General features: G+C 48.2%; 1 protein-coding gene across 2 annotated transcripts in view; it reads right to left on the reverse strand.

Annotated features, from left to right (window-relative positions):
* USP34 (ubiquitin specific peptidase 34) overlaps nucleotides 1-21,472 on the reverse strand; it is a 1,940,069-nt gene that overhangs the window by 935,908 nt on the left and 982,689 nt on the right. For both annotated transcript variants that reach the window (XM_069234398.1, XM_069234397.1), the window contains one exon: nucleotides 18,305-18,382. In XM_069234398.1, the coding sequence (XP_069090499.1) occupies nucleotides 18,305-18,382 (78 nt within the window). The remainder of the gene's footprint in view (nucleotides 1-18,304; nucleotides 18,383-21,472) is intronic.

The raw sequence follows: 21,472 nt of genomic DNA on the forward strand, positions 1-21,472 counted from the left end.
TTGGTTAAATCTGTTCGTCACCGCCAAGAATGCTCAAAGTCAACAGTTTTGGATGCTGAATACTCCAAGGCGACTCTCATTCAGACATTTTGTGTCTTAAGTGGAGGTCCAGCCTCATGTACGCCTTTCTGCCAATACCACTACTACCCAGAGTTCTCAAAAAGCCCAGGAACCACCGGACCCTAGTCATCCTTGTGGCTCCAGATTGGGTACATAGAGTTGGGTTTCCCAAGCTGCTCAGCATGAGCATCAGTCCTCCAATCAGGCTGCCTCTTTGAGAGGATCTCTTGTAGTGACAACAGGGGACGGATCTCCACCCAAGCCTGCACTCTCTTCACCTTCATGCACGGTGATTGAGCAGCAACAGTTGACAGCTTATGACTTTCCTCCCAAAGACACTAACGTTATTCTGGCAGCCAGGCGTTCCTCCACCAAGACAGTATCCGCCGGCACCTAAGACACGTCTGCGTCATGGTGTTCCTCCCACAACACTGACCCTCTTTTTACGTCCCTATCTCAAGTTCTATTGTTTAAATTATCCTTGGCACAGCAGGGCTCTGCTCTGGGCACAGTTAAGGGTCACCTTTCTGCCATCTCTGCATTTTTGCAGATGCCAGACCACCCCTCTCTAAGTCACCCATATTGGCTAGTTTCTTTAAAGGCCTTTAACAAACGTTTCCCCCTACACCTTAAGAATGCCTCAATGGGATTTTAATTTCGTTCTTACTTTTCTCATGTGTGCAGCCTTCGAACCTCTCCACAGTTTCCCTCTTAGGCTCTTGACCTTAAAAAATGCCTTCTTAGTGATCATAACATCGGGCAGGCAGGTCAGCAAGTTACATACATTTTCAGCGCACCCTCCTTAATATTTCTTTCTATCCAGAGATGCTGGTCCTCCAGACACATGCTGCCTCCCTTCTGAAGGCTGTAACTCCATTCCAGGTAGGCCAGAACATCACCCTGCCTACTTTCTTTGCTACATTGTATCCCTCCAAAGAGGAAGAGAGACTGCACTTCCTGGATCCAAAAAGAGTGTTGTTGTTCTACCTTGACCACACAAGGGAATTGTGGGTGGACAATCAACTCTTCATGGGCTATGTAGGAGCAATAAAAGAGAAGGCAGTACAGAAGAGAACCATTGTCCTCTGTATCAAGATCTGCTACACATTTGCCAAGAAACAACCCCCCCTCAGGGCTTGCTGGCTGACTTCACCAGAGCCAAGGCTACGACCAGTGCATTAGCTTGCAGCATCCCATTCCTGGATGTCAGCCAGGCAGTAACATTGGCATCACTGCACACGTTCACCAAGTACTTGTGCCTGTAGTGTCCGGTCCGATGTGATGAGTACTTTGCCCATTCAGTCCTGCAGGGCTTTGTACTATGATTGTTTCGCAGCCCCACCTCCGGCAATGTGCTGCTTGGGTATCTATCCTACGGTAAACATCAGTGGCTAGAAGTCTGTATCAGATGAGCAAGTTACTTACCTTAGATAACGCCTTATCTGGTATAGACTATATATAGCCACAGATTCCTTAGCGATCCTCTACACTCTGCGAAAGAATTTGGGTTTAGTGAGCACCCTTTCAAGGGCCTTAATTTGTTGCAGCTGTGGTCAGTGTTCATTGTGGTTCTGCCCTCCTGGTGTGTAAAGGCCCAAAAGTAGCTGATGTTAGCACGCTAACGTGGCACCTGTACAGGTACCACGCATGTCACTTCCAGTGCGGGCCCAAACAACTCCACCTACTGCTGCGCAGGGTCACTACTAGAACATTTTTCAGATCCAGTCCGATGCTTGAGGAAAAATCTAAGATAAAGAATCTGCGGCTAGATAGTCTCTAATAGATTAGGGGTTGCCGAAGGTAAGTAACTTATTCTTTTCTAACATACACCACGTGACAGTGTCTATCTTAACAATCCTTCAGGCTACATGTCCTGAAACCATTGAATCAACCTAGAAGATTCTGCACTCCTAGCTGTTGAACTACAGCTCCAGCCTGGGGAGTGCTTAAGAATGCCTAGGGATTCTGGGGTGGTCCTTACACCTTTGACCCCGTAGACTTAGGGTCTCCTTTTTCAAACACATTGGGTATCCTTGATGAGAGGGAGCTGCTTCCCTCCTGCAAGTTCCCAGTGCTCTTTCTGTCCTTCGTGGGACCTCTACCATCCCAGAGCTACCACCAACAGTAGATGAATGCGTGTCAATAACAAGCCCAACAGGGCATTATGTGGCGCTCCCTCTCATGCGTTCATTTCTAATTAGCGGCTCCAGACACATACCCTTTGTCATGCTGCTCATCCTCCTGCTGCATGGCTTATTTTTTTCTCCTCTTTCTTTTTATATTGGGTGGTTCCCAGTCTCACTTGATCACCCTGCTTACCTTTCTTGGTCATGGGCATCTCAGGGAGCCCACTCTGTCTTCCCACATTGGCAACACTTTCCTGTTTTACAGCGGAAACTAGCAGTTTGTTTCTTTTGCCCACTCATGTGAACAGAGTACTTGACTCAGTGTTGGCCTTCTGCTCCCCCAAGCACCGGCTTCGTGGCAGGCCCACCACTTTTTTGCGGGGGAGGGGCACAGCAGCGCTCCCCGCTTTCCATTTCTTCTGCAGGGCCCCGAGTTGGGAACTTTTGGCTCTTCTGCTCTTGATGGGGCATGACGTTGCTCCTGCTGGTGACAGTCACGTCGGAGCCCAGAGATAGGATTCTAGACCCCTCTCTTGTTTCTCTGGGGGCGCGATGAGGCTCCCTACTTCTTTGGTGATGTGGGGTCTGGCATTGGGGTCCCAGGCCCCAGTAGATGAAATCTAGCCCGGGGGTTAGGATCCCCAGATCCTCTAATATCTGGGGAGGAGGCCCCACACACATCTCCTCTGAGGGAATCAGTGACGACAGTCCTTGCTCAGACCTCTGGCCGTAGCCCATCTTAGGGGTACAAAATACTTGAGTAGTGGAGGTTCCACGCAGTCAGGGGCCTCTCTGGGTGTCAGATGTCATATCCTTTTTCTCTTCATATCTCTGGCTCCGCTGGCCTGTTTTGCTTGATTGTTGGCTAATTTTGCTTCTTGTGGTGAGCCCTAGCCACCTGGTGCATTTTCTTTAAAACTCTTGGTCCCTCAGGCAGCAAGGTTTGGAGGGAGCTGCTTCCAATGGCTCCGTGTACCAGCCTCTCTACTTTTTCCCTTCTGGAGCTTCTCTCCTCCTTGGTGCAGAACTCCAGATGGAACCCCCAGATGCCCACCTGGACTAAAGACTGACTACAGTTGACCCCAGGACCAGAGGATCTCTGCCCAGGACCAGGGAAGCTGGTCCCTTTACAGCCCCTAAGGACTAGCTCGTCGCTGCGCGAGGAGTTCAAGAGTACCGGTCGTCAACTTGGAAGGTGCCTGCGTGAGCAGGGGAGTGACTCCGTCACCACACAGGAGATTTCTTCGGTCCTTCTGGTGCAGGATGAAGACAGGGAGTCCTCCGAGCGTGCACACCGTGGAAACTCTTGCAGTTGCTGGCTGGAGCTGAAGTTGCAGAAGTAAAGTAACCCTTGTGGATACTTTGTTGCTGTTACAGAGGTTCCTGGAGCAGGCTGCGGTTGATCCGAGGTCAGAGGATGAACTAGTAGTTGCAGAGGATTCCTGCTGAAAACTTGCAAGTAGAATCTGAAGGGAACTCACAGGAGAGACCCTAAATAGCCCTGAGAGGGGGATTTGCTACCTTATCAGGTAAGGACCTATCAGGAGGGGTCTCTGACGTCACCTGCTAGTACTGGCCACTCAGACTCCTCCAGAGTGCCCCCACACCTTGCAAAGCAAGATGTCTGAAGTCTGGGACACACTGGAGGAGCTCTGGGCACCACCCCTAGGGTGGTGATGGACAGGGGAGTGGTCACTCTACTTTCCTTTGTCCAGTTTTGCACCAGTGCAGGGGACAAGGGGGTTCCTGAACCGGTGTAGACTGGCTTATGCAAGGAGGGCACTATCTGTGCCCTTCAAAGCATTTCCAGACGCTGGGGGAGGCTACCCCTCCCCAGCCTGTAACACCTATTTCCAAAAAGAGAGGGTGTAACACCCTGCTCTCAGAAGAAATGCTTTGTTCTGCCTTCCTGGGACTGAACTGCTCAGACTCCAGGAGGGCAGAACCCTGTCTGTGAGGTGGCAGCAGCTGTAGCTGCAGTGCAAGCCTCAGAGAGCTGGTTTGGCAGTACTGGGGGTCCATTGTGGAGCCCCCAGGATGTATGGAATTGGCTCCCCAATACCAGATTTTGAATGGGGAGACAATGCCATGATCTTAAACACCTTACATGGCCATATTCGGAGTTACCATTGTGAAGCTACATATAGGTATTGACCTATATGTAGTGCACGTGTGTAATGGCGTCCCCGCAATCACAAAGTCCCAGGAAATGTCCCTGAACTATGTGGGGGCACCTTTGCTAGTGCACGGGTGCCCTCACACTTAGTAACTTTGCACCTAACCTTCAGCAAGTGAAGGTTAGACATATAGGTGACTTATAAGTTACTTAAGTACAGTAAAAATTGCTGTGAGATAACGTGCGTTATTTCACACAGGCTGCATTGGCAGTCCTGTGAAAAGGTTTGTCCGAGTTCCTTATGGGTGGCAAAAGAAATGCTGCAGCCCATAAGGATCTCCTGGAACCCCAATGCACTGGGTACCTATGTACCATATATTAGGGACTTATAAGGGGGGTCCAGTATGCCAATTGAAATTGGTAAATAAAGTCACTAGCCTATAGTGATAAATTTAAAAGCAGAGAAAGCATAAGCACTGAGGTTCTGAAGATCATCCATATGGGCTGCAGCAACAACTTCAGCCTGTGTAGGAAGTTGGCTCTGTATATACTATTTTAAAGTAAGAAATAGCGTGCACAGAGTCCAACGGTTCCCCTTAGAGGTAAGATAGTGGCAAAAGTAGATAATTCTAATGCTCTATTTTGTGGTAGTGTGGTCGAGCAGTAGGCTTATCAGAGGGTAGTGTTAAGCATTTGTTGTACACACACAGGCAATAAATGAGGAACACACACTCAAAGACTTACTCCAGGCAAATAGGTTTTTATATTGAAAAATATATTTTCTTAGTTTATTTTAAGAACCACAGGTTCAAGATTTACAATTAATACTTTAAATGTAAGGTAATTCACTTAGATACTTTAGGAACTTTGAATGAAAACTATATCATGTACAGTCTTTGTAAAAATGGCAATAAGCTATTTTCAAAGTGGACACAGTGCAAAAATCAACAGTTCCTGGTGGAGGTAAGTAAAGGTTAGTTTTGAAGGTAAGTAAAACACTTACAAGTCTCAAGTTTGGGGCATAGGCAGCCCACTGTTGGAGGTTCAAGGAAACCCAAAGTTACCACACCAGCAGCTCAGGGCCGGTCAGGTGCAGAGGTCAAAGAGGTGCCCAAAACACATAGGCGCATATGGGGGACAAGGGTGCTCTGGTTCCAGTCTGCCAGCAGGTAAGTACTTGCGTCCTCGGGGGGGCAGACCAGGGGGGTTTTGTAGAGCACGGGGGGGGGGGGGGGGGAAACAAGTAGACACACAAAACACACCCTCAGCGGCACAGGGGCGGCCGGGTGCAGTGAGCAAAGCAGGCGTCGGGTTTTAGGTTGAAAACAATGGAGAGACCCGGGGGTCACTCTAGCGATGCAGGCAGGCACAGGGGGGCTTCTCGGGACAGCCACCACCTGGGCTAGGCAGAGGGTCGCTCTTGCACTGAAGTTCGGTTCCTTCAGGTACTGGGGCTGCGGGTGCAGTGTTGGTTCCAGGTGTCGGTCCCTTGTTACAGGCAGTCGCGGTCAGGGGAAGCCTCTGTATTCTCTCTGAAGGAGTCGCTGTGGGGACTCAGGGGGGTCGTCTCTGGTTACTCACGGGCTCGCAGTCGCCGGGGAGTCCTCCCTGAGGTGTTGGTTTTCTGCAGGTCGAGCTGGGCGCGTTGGATGCTGAGTGTGAAGTCTCACACTTGCGCGGGAAATGTGAAGTCTTTGGAAGTTGCTTCTTTGTTGCAAAGAAGTTGCAGGTTTTGAACAGGGCCGCTGTTCACAGGAGTTTCTTGGTCCTGTAGTCCAGGGCAGTCCTCGGAGGCTTCAGAGGTCACTGGTCCCTGTCAGATGCGTCGCTGGAGCAGGTTTTCGAAGCTGGAGACAGGCCGGTAGGGCTGGGGCCCAAATCAGTTGTTGTCTTCCTCCTTCTCTGCAGGCTTGTAGGTCAGCAGTCGTTCTTCTTTCTTCAGGTTACAGGAATCTGATTTCCTGGGTTGCCCCTAAATACTGAATTTAGGGGTGTGTTTAGGTCTGGGAGGGCAGTAGCCAATGGCTACTGTCCTTGAGGGTGGCTACACCCTCTTTGTGCCTCCTCCCTGAGGGGAGGGGGGCACATCCCTAATCCTATTGGGGGAATCCTCCAAGATCAAGATGGAGGGTTTCTATCAGCAGGGGTCACCTCAGCTCAGGACACCTTAGGTACTGTCCTGACTGGTGGGTGACTCCTCCTTGTTTTTCTCATTATCTCCCCTGGACCAGCCGGCCAAAAGTGGGGGCTGTCTCCAGGGGGTGGGCATCTCCACTAGCTGGAGTGCCCTGGAGCATTGTAACACGAAGCTTGAGCCTTTCAGGCTCACTGCTAGGTGTTACAGTTCCTGCAGGGGGGAGGTGTTAAGAATCTCCACCCAGTGCAGGCTTTTGTTTCTGGCCTCAGAGAGCACAAAGGATCTCACCCCAGGGGGTCAGAAACTAGTCTCTCAGCAGCAGGCTGGCACAGACCAGTCAGTCCTGCACTGAAGGATTGGGTAAAATACAGGGGGCATATTAGAGATGCCCTCTGTGCGCATTTTTTTATAAATCCAACACTGGCATCAGTGTGGGTTTACTATTCTGAGAAGTTTGATACCACACTTCCCAGTATTCAGTGTAGCCATTATGGAGCTGTGGAGTTCGTTTTTGACAAACTCCCAGACCATTTACTTAATATGGCCACACTGTACTTACAATGTTTTAGAATAGACTTAGACACTGTAGGGGCATATTGCTCACGCAGCTATGTCCTCACCTGTGGTATAGTGCACCCTGCCTTAGGGCTGTAAGGCCTGCTAGAGGGGTGACTTACCTATGCCACAGGCAGTATTTTGTGTGCATGGCACCCTGAGGGGGATGCCATGTCAACTTTTCCTTGTTATCTCCACCAACACACACAATCTGCAATAGCAGTGTGCATGTGTTAGGTGAGGGGTCCTGAAGGGTGGTCCCAACACATGCTGCAGCCCTTAGAGATCTTCCCTGGTCACATTGCCCTTGGTACCACTGGTACCTTTTACAAGGGACTTATCTGTGTGCCAGGGGTGTGCCAATTGTGGAAACAATGGTACATTTTAGGTGAAACAACAGTGGCACTGGGGCCTGGTTAGCAGGGCCCCAGCACACTTCTCAGTCAAGTCAGCATCAGTATTAGGCAAAAAGTGGGGGGTAACTGCAACAGGGAGCCATTTCCTTACGCGCTGTAACTGCAAAGTGTCTACAAGAGACACTTTTCTTCAGCAACCTCAGCTCTAAGTCAGCAACTGCAACAGTTTCCATGGTGTGCACGCTCTGGGGACTCCCTGTCTTCATCCTGCACCAGAAGGACCGAAGAAATCTCCCGTGGAGTGACGGAATCACTCCCCTGCTCCAAGCAGGCACCTTCCAAGTCGCTGACCGCTACCCTGGGACTCCTCTCGCAGCGACGAGCGTGCTCCTAAGGACACAGAGGGTGAACATCATCGACAGACTGTCCTGAGATCCTGCTGACGCAATTTGGAGGAGGTAAGACCTTGACTTCCCCGAGAACGACAGTTCCCCTGTGTATTGCGTCTTCTTTGCCTCTGTGCACTCTTTGCAAAATTCCTTCTTGCACAGCCTGGCCCAGGTTCCCAGCACTCCACCCTACGACGCTCAACTCGCTGAGTTGTTCTCCGGCGGTGTGGTACCTTCTTTTGTTGTGCTGCATCAACCGCGTTTTGTACCTCCCTTGAACATGGATCCTGCGGCTTCTGGTGGTGCTGGTTGGCATCCTGAGGGCTCCCTAAAGTGCTGAGAGCCCCGGCTTCCTCCTCACACAGAGCTGAGGCCCCCCAAGTCCCTCCAGTGCCATTTTGATGAAAAACGCACTTTTGTCGTAGCCAAGGCTTGTTGGTGCCTTCCAACACGAAATCTCATCTGCAGCGATCTTCGCGCCGTGGGACATCTTTTGCATCATGCAGAAGCCCGCTGGCATCTTCCTAGGGTGCATTTCTGCAGACTACAACTAACCGGGGACTCTTCTTTTGCACCCTCTTCTGGGTTGGCAGGGGCTCCTGTCCCTCCTGGAACTTCTTTCGACTTCTGGACTTGGTCCCCTTCTTTGCCGGTCTTCAGGTCCAATAATCCAGAAGTTGTTCTTTGCAGATTTGGTTGGCTGCTGCAAAATCTCAAAAACGAGGTGTAGTGTGTCCTAAGGAGACTTGCAGTAATTTACGCCTGCTTTTCTGGGCTCTGGGGTGGGGTAATTTACTTATGTTTACTGTATTCTTACTCTCCCAGCGATTCTGCACACACTACACTTGTCTAGGGGGGAATTCGTGATTCACATTTCACTTTCTTAGTATATGGTTTGTGTTGCCCCTAGACCTATTTTCACCCATTGCATTCTATAGGATTTCCTACTGTTTCCATTGTTCTATTACTATTTACTTGTCTAATTTTGGTGTCTAGTGTATATATATATTGATTAATACTTACCTCCAGGACTATTGTCTCTAAGATATTTTTTGGTACTATGTCACCCAAATAAATACCTTTATTTTTGGTAACACTGAGTATTGTTATACTTGTGTATAAGTAACTGTGTAACTATAAGTGGTATTGCTTGAGCTTTGCATGTTTCCTAGTTCAGCCTAAGCTGCTCTGCTATAGCTACCTCTATCAGCCTAAGCTGCTAGAACACTACTACTTCACTAATAAGGGATAACTGGACCTGGTATAATGTGTAAGTACCCAAGGTACCCAGTACAAACCAGGTCAGCTTCCTACACCACACCTGTCAGCTGTTGGCATGTAAATGGGAGGAGCATCTTTGTGCACCGGCCCAGCTGCCCTCACCACTCTGAACCTGAGCTGCCCTGCCTGGACTCCGAAGTACCGGCTGTGCCCCCTTGCAACACAAGCCCCTATTTGAGAGCTCTTGGACTTGTCCCCAAGTCCCCTCGTGTAGCCTGTTTCCAGCTGGTCCCCATTCACCATAGTGTGTCCAGCTATCACCTCGTCAGCACCCTAGTCCCAGTGGAATTCGGGGAGCTACTGATGAACCTCTGGTAGTACTTTGGACCTTGGGCCCCAACATCTCTAAACGAGAAAGGTGAACCCCTGAAACTAAACGTACATACCTTTACTTTCTCTATTGACATTTCCTTCAATAGTCTGGCACCTTTTTGTTGATGGACCTGGCACCCATAGCTTCTAAGATCCTATCATCCCATCACAGAGGCTATCACTAACAGTCAGTGGCGGCTGCTGGTATAGGGGACTGAATGGCCAAATAAGAGTACATAAATAAAAAGCGTCTCTGGAGAACAAAAACACATGGTTAATATTCTGGTGTAAAGCACTTGAGGTGTAGTGGGGTAATGCAGTACTAGGTACTATTAGTTTAGTATGAAACATCAACTGCAATATCATGCACAAGTTTAGTTACAATTCTGTTGTCAATCTTGCTTAGTGACTCCTTTCTGATTTGTTCTTGATCAGTTTTGGTGCTGACAAACTTCAGCAGTCCCTTGTGGTTTGTCTATTCCCAGTTGCAACCAATCTCCTGAGCTGAATATCATTATTATGGTCAGAAGTGTAACCACCCCCATGTCCAGCTCCTTCCCTACGGAGGTGCACAGTGTTATTCCAGGTAGCCACTTGATTCTACCTTCTTGGAAATAAGATGAGCAGAGTCCCATGGGAGCATCTGACTGGTTAATCCAGCTGGGCGACCTCTCTGACACATTTTGATAGGTGGGTTACTGCAGTTACTATCCAACCCCCTTCCTGGGTTACTTAAGGACTCATCTGAGAGTGGGTCCCCAGATGTGTCGTGCTACACTCTACCAAGCAACTCTCTCCTAGACTCTTTTGCTCCTGGCCTCCGGAATTGCTGCTGGTCTGCCTTAGGAACCGAAAAAGACTGTATCCAGTTTGGAGGGCTCCTACTGTAAAATTGTGTAGGAAAGTTTTCCTTATGGCATGGTTACCCTTCTCCCCCATAGACACACTTTCGGCCTTATACTGATGCTGACTTGACAGTGTGTGTTGGGATCCTGCTAACCAGGCCCAAGCACCAGTGTTCTTTCCCAAAAACGGTGCCATTGATCCCACAATTGGCACACCCCTGGCACACAGTTAGGTCCTTTGTAAAAAGTACCCAGGGCCATGTAGCTAGGGAAGGTCCCCAAGGGCTGCAGCATGTATTATGCCTCCCTGGGATACCAGGCACATGCACACTGCCATTGCAGCTTGTGTGTGTTGGTGGGAAGAAAAAGACAAAGTCGACACGGCACCCCTCTCAGGGTGCAATGCCCACAAGCCACTGCCAGTGGCATAGAAAAGTCACACTTCTAGCAGACATTACAAGCCTAAGGCAGGGTGTACTGTACCACAGGTGAGGGCATAGCTGCGTGAGCAATATGCCCCTACAAGATCTAAGTCAATTTTTAGACACTGAAAGTGCAGAGTGGCCATATAAAGTATATGGGCTGGGAGTTGGTCTTTACGAACTCCACAGCTCTATGAAAAGTCTGGGAACTTTGGTATCAAACGTCTCAAGCACAATAAACCCACACTGATGCCAGTGTTGGATTTATTGGAAAATGCACCGAGAGGGTATCTTAGAGATGCCCCCTGTACTTTAGCTTAACGTCTAGTGCAGGACTCACTAGTCCTTGCCAGCCTGCCACTTCCTGACAAGTTTCTGACCACAGGGGTAAGAGCCTTTGTGCTCTTTGTGGCCAGGAACAAAGCCTGCACTGGGTGGAGGTGCTTCACACCTCCCCCCTGCAGGAACCTTAACACCTGGCGTGGAGCCTCAAAGGCTCAGGCCTCTTGTTACAGTGACCCAGGGCACTCAGCTAGTGGATATGCCCACCTCCCCAGATAAAGCCCCACTTTTGGAAGCAAGTCTGGTGGGAAAATTAGGAAAAACTAGGAGGAGTCACCACTTCAGCTGGGACCACCCTTAAGGTGTCCAGAGCAGAAGCAACATCCTCCTTACAGAATCCTCTATCTTGGTTTGGAGGACAAGGGCCAATAGGGTTAGGTATGTGTCCCCCCCTCCCCAAAAGGAGTGGACACCGGAAGGGTGTCATCACCCTCAGGGACTGTAGCCACTTGCTACTGCCCTCTGACCCCTGTAACAGCCCAAAATCCAGGATTTAAGGGTTCCCCCTGAACCTAGATTGTCAGATTCCTGGCAACCTCAAGAAGACAAGAAGAAAGAATAAGGACTGCTAAGCTGACCCCCCAGCAGAGAAGACTAAAGACACCAACTGCTTTAGCCCCAGCCCTACCGGCATGTCTAGAGCTTCTGAAGCCCCTGCTACAAAAAGGTGACGCATCCTGCAGGACCAGCGACCTCTTAGAAGCCTCAAGAGGACTGCCTGCATACCATAGGACCAATATCTTACGTGGACAGTGGTCCTGTCCAAAAAAACTCCAACAAAGGACTCCAGAACTGCCCCAGATCTGCGAGTCCTGCCCATTCTGCACCCAACGCCCACGTCCAGGTGGCACAACAGACTAGAGCTGGTCCTCAGGCGATTCTGACCTAGTGTCCACCCTGGGTTGACCCCTCCTGTCCCCCACAACGACGCCTGCAGACTAAATCCAGAGGACCAGCCTGCCTGTGAAGGATCTGGATGAAGATACCAGACGCCAAAAGGTACTCTGCACCCGCAGCCCCCTGGCCTTGGGGAATCAGACATCTGGTGTAGCAGGAGGCCCTCTTTACTGTCCAGCCTGTGGTTTCTCTGAACCAACCCCCTGGACCCAGCCTGTAGCCTACTTGTGACTCCTGGGGTCCACCGATTGAAAAGCATTGGGAGGCAAACGCTGTGTTTGCACCAGTCGTCCGGTCACCCCTGCACCAATGTGGTGTGTTTGGTGCTGACCTACGCCCCCCCATCCCAGTGCTCACCTAAACAACTCAGGGTCTGTCCTCCGAAGACGCAGGTGCTTACCTGCAAGCAGGCCTGATTCTGAGTGCCCCCAATCTCCACAGGAATCCATTTAAAATCCTACCCCATCTTTGAACTCAGGCACCCGGCCGGCCCCGTTAACTTGAACCCCCACCTGTGGGCATCCTAACCCCAGGAGACTGGAAATGTAAGTCTTGTACTTACCTCAGAACCATACTAACTTTTCTTTCCCCTTAGAACGGTCTCTGAAAATTGTACTGTGTCAACTTTTAAAAGAGATATTTGCTATTTTCTTGAAAACCGATAACCTTGCCAAATTTAAACAAAGTTGCGTTGAAACATATGTTTGATACTTACTTGCACATGTACTTACCTGCAAACTGAATCTTGTGGTTCTAGAAATAAAGTAACAAAATATATTTTTGCTATATAAAAACCACTGGCCTGGAGTTAGTCATTGAGTGTGTGCTTCCTTTGTTGCCTGCGTGTGTACAACAAATGCTTTGCACTACCCTTTGATAAGCCTAACTGCTTGACCACACGACCACAAAAGAGAGCATCAGTATTATCTATTTTAGCCTCTGGGAACCCCTGGACTCTGTGCACACTATATCTCATTTTGATATAGTATAGACAGAGCCAGCTTTCTACACATTGTTTCTCTGGCTCCTGCAAGAATTCTGCAACATCCATAGCTGTGCGTCCTCCAGAGTCACAAGGACTCTGGGAGCATCAGGAAGCAGAAGGAATCTCCCTTGGAGTGAAGCAGGCACCTTAAAACAACAACGACTGGCTGGTGGATCCTGCTTCCCCTGGACATCTAAAGGCTCTACAATACAGGTGGTGGTTCTGTGGTCCTTTCTGGGTCCAATGTGTCTTCTGACCAACTTGGGAGATAGTGGGCCCTTGCTGTAGCACTGGACCGAAACACCTGTGCACTACAACAGTATCAAGGCTTGTTGGCACTTCCTCCAGGAGATCGTCAAGCTCCAAGAAGCCCCAGCCTCCCACACTATACAACTCCAAGAACAGGCTCCATCCTGTGGCGTGGGACTCCTTAGCTGTGCTGCTGAGGCCTCCCTGTGATTCCTGCTGCCAGTGGGCCAATGACTCTTGCTGGCTGTCCTGCGCGCTGAGGGGCCAGCCCTGACTCCCCTCCAAGGGTCGAATCTCTTGAACCATGCTGGTCCCAAAAAACCTGCAAACTTCTCTGCAACTTCTTTTGCATTTGCAAATGCTTGTTGGTGGTCCTGCTGACCACTGACCGTCCTGCAATCCGACGACTGACAAGGGACAGCTCATGGGCGAATCCAAGAATTTCCTGCATTCCCTGGACTGCGCAGCTAGACTTCTTCCTTCACCGGCCGGCAGGAACTTCACCTCTATGAGAGTGGGCATTGCCTACCTGCACCTCCTGGACATTTTCAAGTGGTCTGGACTCCATCCCCTTCTCTTTTAGGCTCTTCTTGTCCGGAATCCGTCCTTGGGTTCCATCGACCTGATCCACGGGTCACCAGAGCAGCTGGACAATCGAGGCTCCCACTGACCCCAACAAAAGTTTCAGACGTCACTTCACCCCTATGCACCTGGGCTCCCTGGTGTAGGTACTCCAGTCTTCTGGATATCCACAGGTGGGGACACTGTCCAACTTTCTGTGTACCAACTGGTTTCCTCAGGTTCCTCTGAGAAGGGTCCTGAATCCTAAAAACTCCAACCACAATTTCCTTATGTTAGCCTATGGGACGACCAGCTGGATACCCACTCTGCACCCGGGTGCTGGGGCACTTCTGGTACTTACCTTGAGAGTTCCCCAGCCCTCGGCCTTCTAACATACTCACCTGGGATGGATACTCCATTCACATTCCACTTTTAGTATAGGGTTTGGCCCACCCATTGGGCCCTATGCATTCCTATGCTTTTCCTGCTTGTTGCTAAGTATTTTTTTTGTGTGCAGAAATTGCTGAGTGAAGATATACCAAAGTTAGGATAGTACTAGTGTTATAATAAAGACTACTTTATTTTTGTAACACCTGGTGCGGTTCTTGTTTGAGAGTTACTGACTGACAATTGTGGTATTGCAAGTGATTTACACTCCTCCTGGTTAGGTTTCAGGTGCTCTCCACCACTACCTCTAGAGAGCTTTTGCTTTCTGGACACCTAAACACTATCACTAAGGGTTGCCTGGACTCAGTATAGGGTGCTACACCATAAACTGAGCCAGCCTCCTACAAGTAACATCTGCAATAGGGAAAGATTCTTGAATTTTTCCTTTTTGAGGCAGAAGTTCAATTCCCTGAGATCCAGAAGAGGCTCAAACCCTGTCTTCCTTCAGCACAAGAAAGTACTGGAGGTAACATCAATAGCTTCTTTCCTGATCCTGAACTAGCTCCACTGTTCCTTTCTTGAGGAGTGCTGCCACCTCCTGCTGTAGGATGGCAAGGTGAACTGGAGTGGGAGAGGAAAGCGAGGTGGTGTTGGACCTGAGGGAAGAGAAGGGTGTAGCGTCCTTCTACGATCTGAAGGACCCACTAGTACAAAGTAATGGTGTTCCAGACAGGCAGAAAGGAGGACACATGCCCCCTCCAAAGGCTCCAAGTGTGTTATTGACAGAGAACAGACTGCTTTCCTAGGGGTGCAGAGAGAATAAGAGGAGGGTGTTGGTCGGATCCACTGCCCTTTCCTCTGGCCCAGCGTCTGTATTGACTGAAGCTGACAGGTTGCCTCTGCAGAAAGGAGAGCAGTCTCGTGAATCCTTGAAAGTGGAAAAATTGCCTATAATCCTGCTGAGGCAGGGGTTGCTGGAGACCCAATGAACATGCTGTAGCTTTGCTAGTCATAAATCTCCCCAGGCTGCATCACCCTTTCCCCCCCTAACAATTTTGCGCCATCAAAAGGCAGATCAATCAGGTTAATATGTACACCTGTGGAAAACGTTGATGTTCTAAGCAAGCACAATGTCTGATGGAGACCGAAGTACTGATGGATCAGGCCACAGAATCCAGCTTGTCAAGGCCGGATAATGATAAGCCTAGATGCAATTTATCCATCCGAAAGAACTTCTTGAAAGTTCTCCCTGAGATTTTCGGGTACATGGTGCATTATTAATTGGTCCATACCCAGCTGTACATGCATGTAGCAAGCGAGCAGCAGTTGGCTTCCAAAGACTTCAGGGCTATAATGCCTGCTGAAAAGATGATCTTCTCACATACTTCAAGCCATCTGAATTTCCTATCTGAAGGGGCTGTGGGGAATGGTCCCTGCTACTGCACCAAGGAATAAGAGGTTTGGACAACCAAAGTCGCTGGTGAAGTGTAGAACAGAGAGAAAGAACGGAACTCCAGGAGGAGGATGGTATCGCCGTGCCACTAGGCAGTTGGCCACTACTAAGACCAGGTTTGGCAAGGCACTGCTAATAGGCAATAAGGGCTCCGAAGTTGGCTGAGCCAAGAAGAGATGGTTGGTGGAGGTCATTTCTTTAGACCTCAGCAGAAGGCAGCTGCAAACTGAGAACTTATGACACTTTCCTGAACACAGAATGGAGGGACACAGCCTCTGGTGTCAGCGGTCCAGCAGAAAACTCCATTTCCGCAGAGTTGACCAGGTTGCCGACAGAGGACAACCAAGGGCTTTTGTTAATTTTGTCAAGGATTGTCAACCTCATCATCTCCACCAGGGAAATAGTCCAAAGTTTTGAATTCATAACCAAAGATGTTATTTATCATTTGCTTGTAGTTTTTTCCCTCCATCAACCTTTGAACTTCTCTTCTAGACCAATGCTAAAGGAGGAATTTAGTAGAAGGAGGAGTACTGATGTGTGCCAAATTGGGTCTGGAGGTGCTGCAGGCAGCGTTATTGGCTTCTACGGCAGCCCCGGCCACAGCGTAGATGACGCGATCATGTAGTTGGCCTCTGGAGTTGGCGTCAGTGCCACAGGAATGATCATAGAGAAGCCTAAATGGGATGGTGCTCATGATGGGTTTGAGACCCTAGCAAAACTTCTTAACTTAGTGTTAAGGAATGCTGCTGGACCCGTGCTAAGTGTTGAGCTTGTAGGGAAGCATGAAGATGGCGCAGGGAACTGCGATGTCTGTGGAGTTTGTGTCCAAGGAATTGTCTGGAAAGGCCCCGGCGTTGGTGGAGTCAGCAGAACAGATTTGCAAATCAGGTCCAGCAGAGAGGCAGGCATAGAGTCACTTGCAGCAAGGCCTGTGGGCCCTAATTCAACTAACTTCTGCTACCAGGGCAAATATAATGTGGGAGACTGGGGTCATATGGGGGTTTTACCTCTTCCCGATCACTTCCTGTGCTTCTTGTGTGTCTTCCTCATGGTCCGCGAAGAAGGGGACCTTGACCAGGGTCTTGATTTACAATGGCTCCTTTTCTTCTTGTGGTCCCAAGCCATGAAGATTTTTTGCTTCTCTTTCCTTAATGGCTTCAGGTTCATACTGTTCTTTGCAGTCCCTGCAGGATTTAAAGCTAGAGTGCTCGGGCGGTGACATAGCCTTGCAATTTTTGTGAAGAATTTTTAGTGAGGAATAAAAACTCTCAGAAAAGAGTGAGCTCCGAACCCATGTCAAAAGTGGGAATAATGGGACCTGATGTCATTAAGTTGGGGCAGGTGCTATATGGCTTAGAGATATCACCTGGCCCCACTTTCAGCGTTGCTTCAAGGCCAGTGTCCCTTACCGGGAAAAAAAGAGTTTGGAAGTTTCTGGAACCAGTCTAGTGCCTGGGATTATTCTAAAAGTTAAGAATCTGCAGGTAGAAATATCCATCAAAAAGTGAGTTGTGACAAGCAGAACAAATATCGAAGAAATATCCATCAGTAAGGGGGAGTTGTGACAAGCAGAACATATGTCCTTAATTGATATCCCATCGCATTCTGGAGGGTTTAAGTGGGAGGCTTTACTTATTCCTTTTAAAGACTTTAATGTGGCATGAGCTAATCAAAAGGGCTTTAGATTCACATTTTAATTCTAATTACTCATAACCTTAAGAAATGGAAAACTCTGTGTTTTTATAGCCATGTTTTTTTTTTATAATTTAATTTGAAAATGCAAACTTGTTCTGAGACTCCTTAAACAGGTGGATACAGTCTAAAATGTACACCAAGAGATTCCACAGTGCAGAAATTCACACTTTAAAAAGAAATAAACAATGGAAAAAGCAAGATTTCTTTTCAGTACAAGAGCACTTCTTTAACGGGAAAATACAAAATAATTAATGCTTTAAATATTCTTCCAGAAAAAAATGTTGTAGACAAAACAATTAAACTACATATTTATTTTTCTTAAACGAGGAAGTGCACTAGGCTAGGTGACAAAGTAGAGGAAAATGTGGCAAAATGTAGCATACTGTGTTAAGATTTGACAGTTCCCCAGACCTCCCTGAACGGCATAACTATATGGACTGATAGCACATTTTTGGACTTGAAGGGTATTGCAGACTGAGCAAAAGAACAAAAATAAATAAAGAAATGTCAAGACAAAGGTTGCCGATAATAAATGCTGACAATCAGAGATGATAAAAACTAAAAATGAAAGGTTATGCAAGAAAGGGCAATCACTAATGAAAAGGACAGCAGACTGAACTGGGGCAGATAAAACATGAATTTGGAAGAATATATCTGACCAGTTAAGGATGGAAACTCGTAATGAGGATGAGAATTGTACTGAGTGAACCAACACTATGAGGCTAAAATGCCTACATGCAATTGTTGAAAGCATATTAAACATGTGCAATGGCAAAAGGAATACTTTTTATGCCTGTACATATTTAATGTTATTAGCCTTTGTGGTAAATGTTCAAAAGTGAACTTTAAAAAACTTGGGAAAGCACTAAGGACCCTTAGTACTGAGCGAGGAGGAGTACAGCTGTAGTGTCAAGACTAGGTTGAATGACCCAATAATTGTCCTGCTCCATCACACTAGTCTTTATTTAAACCATCCAACTTTTTTTTAACGTCCACAGATTTTCAACAACTAAAGTTATATTCATTAAGAATTTTATGCGTGTGGGTATCTGGTATGCTATGCTGATGCTCTCACTATGTATTCAAATTTTCAACATACTTATCGATAAGGAGGATACGGTCCAGGATTTACTCACATAAATATTCTTCATATCAGCCACCTGGCATCTCACTGTATAGAATTCCTCAGCAGTCTGACTGACATGGTCGCAATCCTGTTCATAAACAATCAACGTAATTGAAATTAGATTAACAAACTTCTCTCCAAAAGAAATCAGCAATAGTGTGAGAAAACATAAGAAAGACCAGTGACAAAACACTGGAAAGAAAAGATGTTAAATATTTTAAAAGTATTAACAAACAAGTTACTTAACCTTATGTAACGCCCTTTCTGGTATAGACGCTATCTAGCTGAAGATGCCCCACCTTTCGGATGTTTCCGAGGTGTCAGATTGGATCCAGAAACTGAATGCCAGTAGCTGACGGTGTGAAGCTCCACACCAATGTAGTTGCACTCTGGAAATAATGTGTGGAGTCTATATGGGTGCCACTCCCATGCACTGACATCAGTTGCTTTTGAGCGTGTCTGTGCCCCCAGACACAGAATCTCAAAAGTAAATTTATGTAACCAGTGTTTACACGCCTAGACTTGCAATCTCATTAATGGGTAGAGTCCAATCACAGTACGGGGAGTATGGGAGTGTAGGTGAGCAATCTGCAGACAGATAGTCTCTATCATTAAGAGCATTGCCAAAGATAAGTAACTAGTTCTTCTGATTGAGACTTCTAGTCGCAGATTCCTAACCTTTTGAATAGATACCAAAACAGTATCTGGTTGAAGGTGAGTCTGTGGATGGACTCAAACCATAAAGACCTGCAGTAGGTATCTGATATGCTGGTAAATATCCCGCTCAGTGAACCTGACTGTTCAAACAATAGTGCTTCATGAACAAATGGAAGGACACCCACGAAGCAGCCTGGCAAATGTACAGGAAAGGGACTCCGCGCACCAAAGGAGTTGTAGCAGCTTTGGCCCTGGCAGAACATACACACAGCCCTTCCGGAGCCTGTTTTTTGACCAGTTCATAGTAGACCTCAATGCAGAGTAAAATGAGGCAGGAGATGGCTCTGTTCTGCACAGCCTTGTCTGTTTTTTTTTACTCCAGAGAACCCTACAAAGAGCTGATCGTCTACCCAGTGTTCACTGGTTTGATTTTTGTAAAAGCTCAGCGCTCTTGGGTTACAAGCGATGGAGTCTCTCCACCTACTTAGTGAGGTGAAGCATAGAACCCTAGTAAGGTTATCTTCTGACCAATGTGGTGCAGAGCAGATAGTTCTCAGAGACCAGAGGACTCTGATCTCCACCTCTCCCACCTGGCCAGCCCAATCCAGAAGCAATGCATTTGTCGCCACTGTCAGCTTTGGAAGGAGAAAAGAGAGGGTCCTGCCGTGGACCCAACTGTCATCCTGCAACCATTACTGCAGATCGGTTGCAGTCTCATTCAAAGTATGAACATGGTCAGAAAGGTCCCCTTGATGTTGGGCCAACTAAGACTTCTGATCCCACTGCAAGGCTCGCATTTACCACTCTGCGTGCATGAGCAGCAGGATGTAGGAGGCCATCAGTCTCAGCAGCCACAGAATTGACTTCACTGAAATCCAGGATCGAAGCTGAAAGATCAGGATCATACCCTGAATATCTTGGACTCTCTTTCCTGGAGGTAAGACAAGAAACCGAACCATGTGCAAAATGGCTCAGAAGAAAGAGAGCACCTGGGAAGGTGTCAAGGGTAAATTTGGCACATTGACAGTGAACCCCAAAGATGACAGGAGGTTTGCCATAGCCCAGAGGTGGCGGACAAATGCTGGGATGAGTCTGCCATCAAAAGGCAGTAGCTGAGGTAGGTGGATGACTTGCATCCCTGACTACCTAAAGTGTGCTGCTATCACCGCCATCAATTTCATGAACATTAGAGGGGCCATGGTGAGACCAAAGTAGAGCAGAACAAACAGAAAATTATCCTGTCCCACCAAAAACGACTGAAAGCGCAGATAAGAAGTGCTGATGAGCCCACAGGACCAGTGTATCAAAATAGGCATCCTGCAGGTCCAACGCCACTTTCTAGTCTCTGGCGTCAAGGGCTGATGAAACCTGGGCCAGGGGGAGCATTATGAATTTCTTCTTCTGGAGGAAGGTGTTAACAGGGTGCAGGTCTAAAATGAGACAAAGGCCTCCGATCTGCTTGGTCACCAGACAGTAGTGGGAATAACAAACAAATCCTGCATCTGGCGCAGGCACCCACTTGATAGCCCCTTTGGCCAAAAGGGCTTGCACTCACTGCCACAAAATGCAGAGATGTTCCTCTGTCAACCTCTGGGGGAAGATGGAAAGTGTGTCAGCAAGAAAATGAGAGCTAGGTCATATCCTTAACAAACAACACTGCAGAACACATGTCTGATGCTTTGCCCTGCCAACCCAGCAGGAATTGTCGGATATACCTCCCACAGGGTGGCTCTGCTCCACTAAGGCATGCTAAAGGGGTTTGGCAGGCAAGGTTGCATGGGGGTAGTGGACTAGGCGGTCTGTTGACTTTGACCACAGAGGCACCAAGGCCTCGACTGCAAAACTGCTGGGCACTTTGTGCTGGTCAGAGTGGCTGCCAGTATGGGGTACCTCTGCTGAAGAAACTAAATAAGTAATGGGGCAAATGCAGATGGTCAGGGGGAGCAGATATGCCCAGGGAGCTTGCTGTGGCTCTGCTGCTCTCCTTGAACCATTTGAGAGCGAAAGTTGCCTTGTAACAAAACAGGTGAGTCCCATCGAACAGCATGTCCATAAGGGACAACTGGACATTGCCTGATAAACCAGTGAACCACAGCCAAGCGAGGTGGCTAATGGCAACAATGGTGTCAATGGGCAGCCCGAGTGAATCAGCGGTCTCTAAGCTACAACAAACTGGGAGCTTGGCCACCTCATGACTGTCATGTATATCAAGAGCAAGGACAGGTCAGAGGTCTTCAGGAACACCTGGATGGACTTAAGCCACTGAATCCCAAAGAGAGAGTGGGAATAGCGCCCCAAGAGGCACTGGCACATAATAATTGAAGCTCCAAGGGGGCGGATGAGAAGACCCTTTTCCCACATCAGGGGTGTGATATTTAATAAAATATCTACTAGGTTGTTGATGTATGCTGGACTCTGTTTTTTCTGTTTTTGTTACGCTGGGCACTTTACTACTGCTATCCAGTGCTAAAGTGCAAGTGCTCCTATGGAAGATGTATGTGTAATTGACTTTCCAGGATTG

Source organism: Pleurodeles waltl, chromosome 5 (genome assembly GCF_031143425.1).
Source record: "Pleurodeles waltl isolate 20211129_DDA chromosome 5, aPleWal1.hap1.20221129, whole genome shotgun sequence".
NCBI classification, from domain to species: domain Eukaryota; kingdom Metazoa; phylum Chordata; class Amphibia; order Caudata; family Salamandridae; genus Pleurodeles; species Pleurodeles waltl.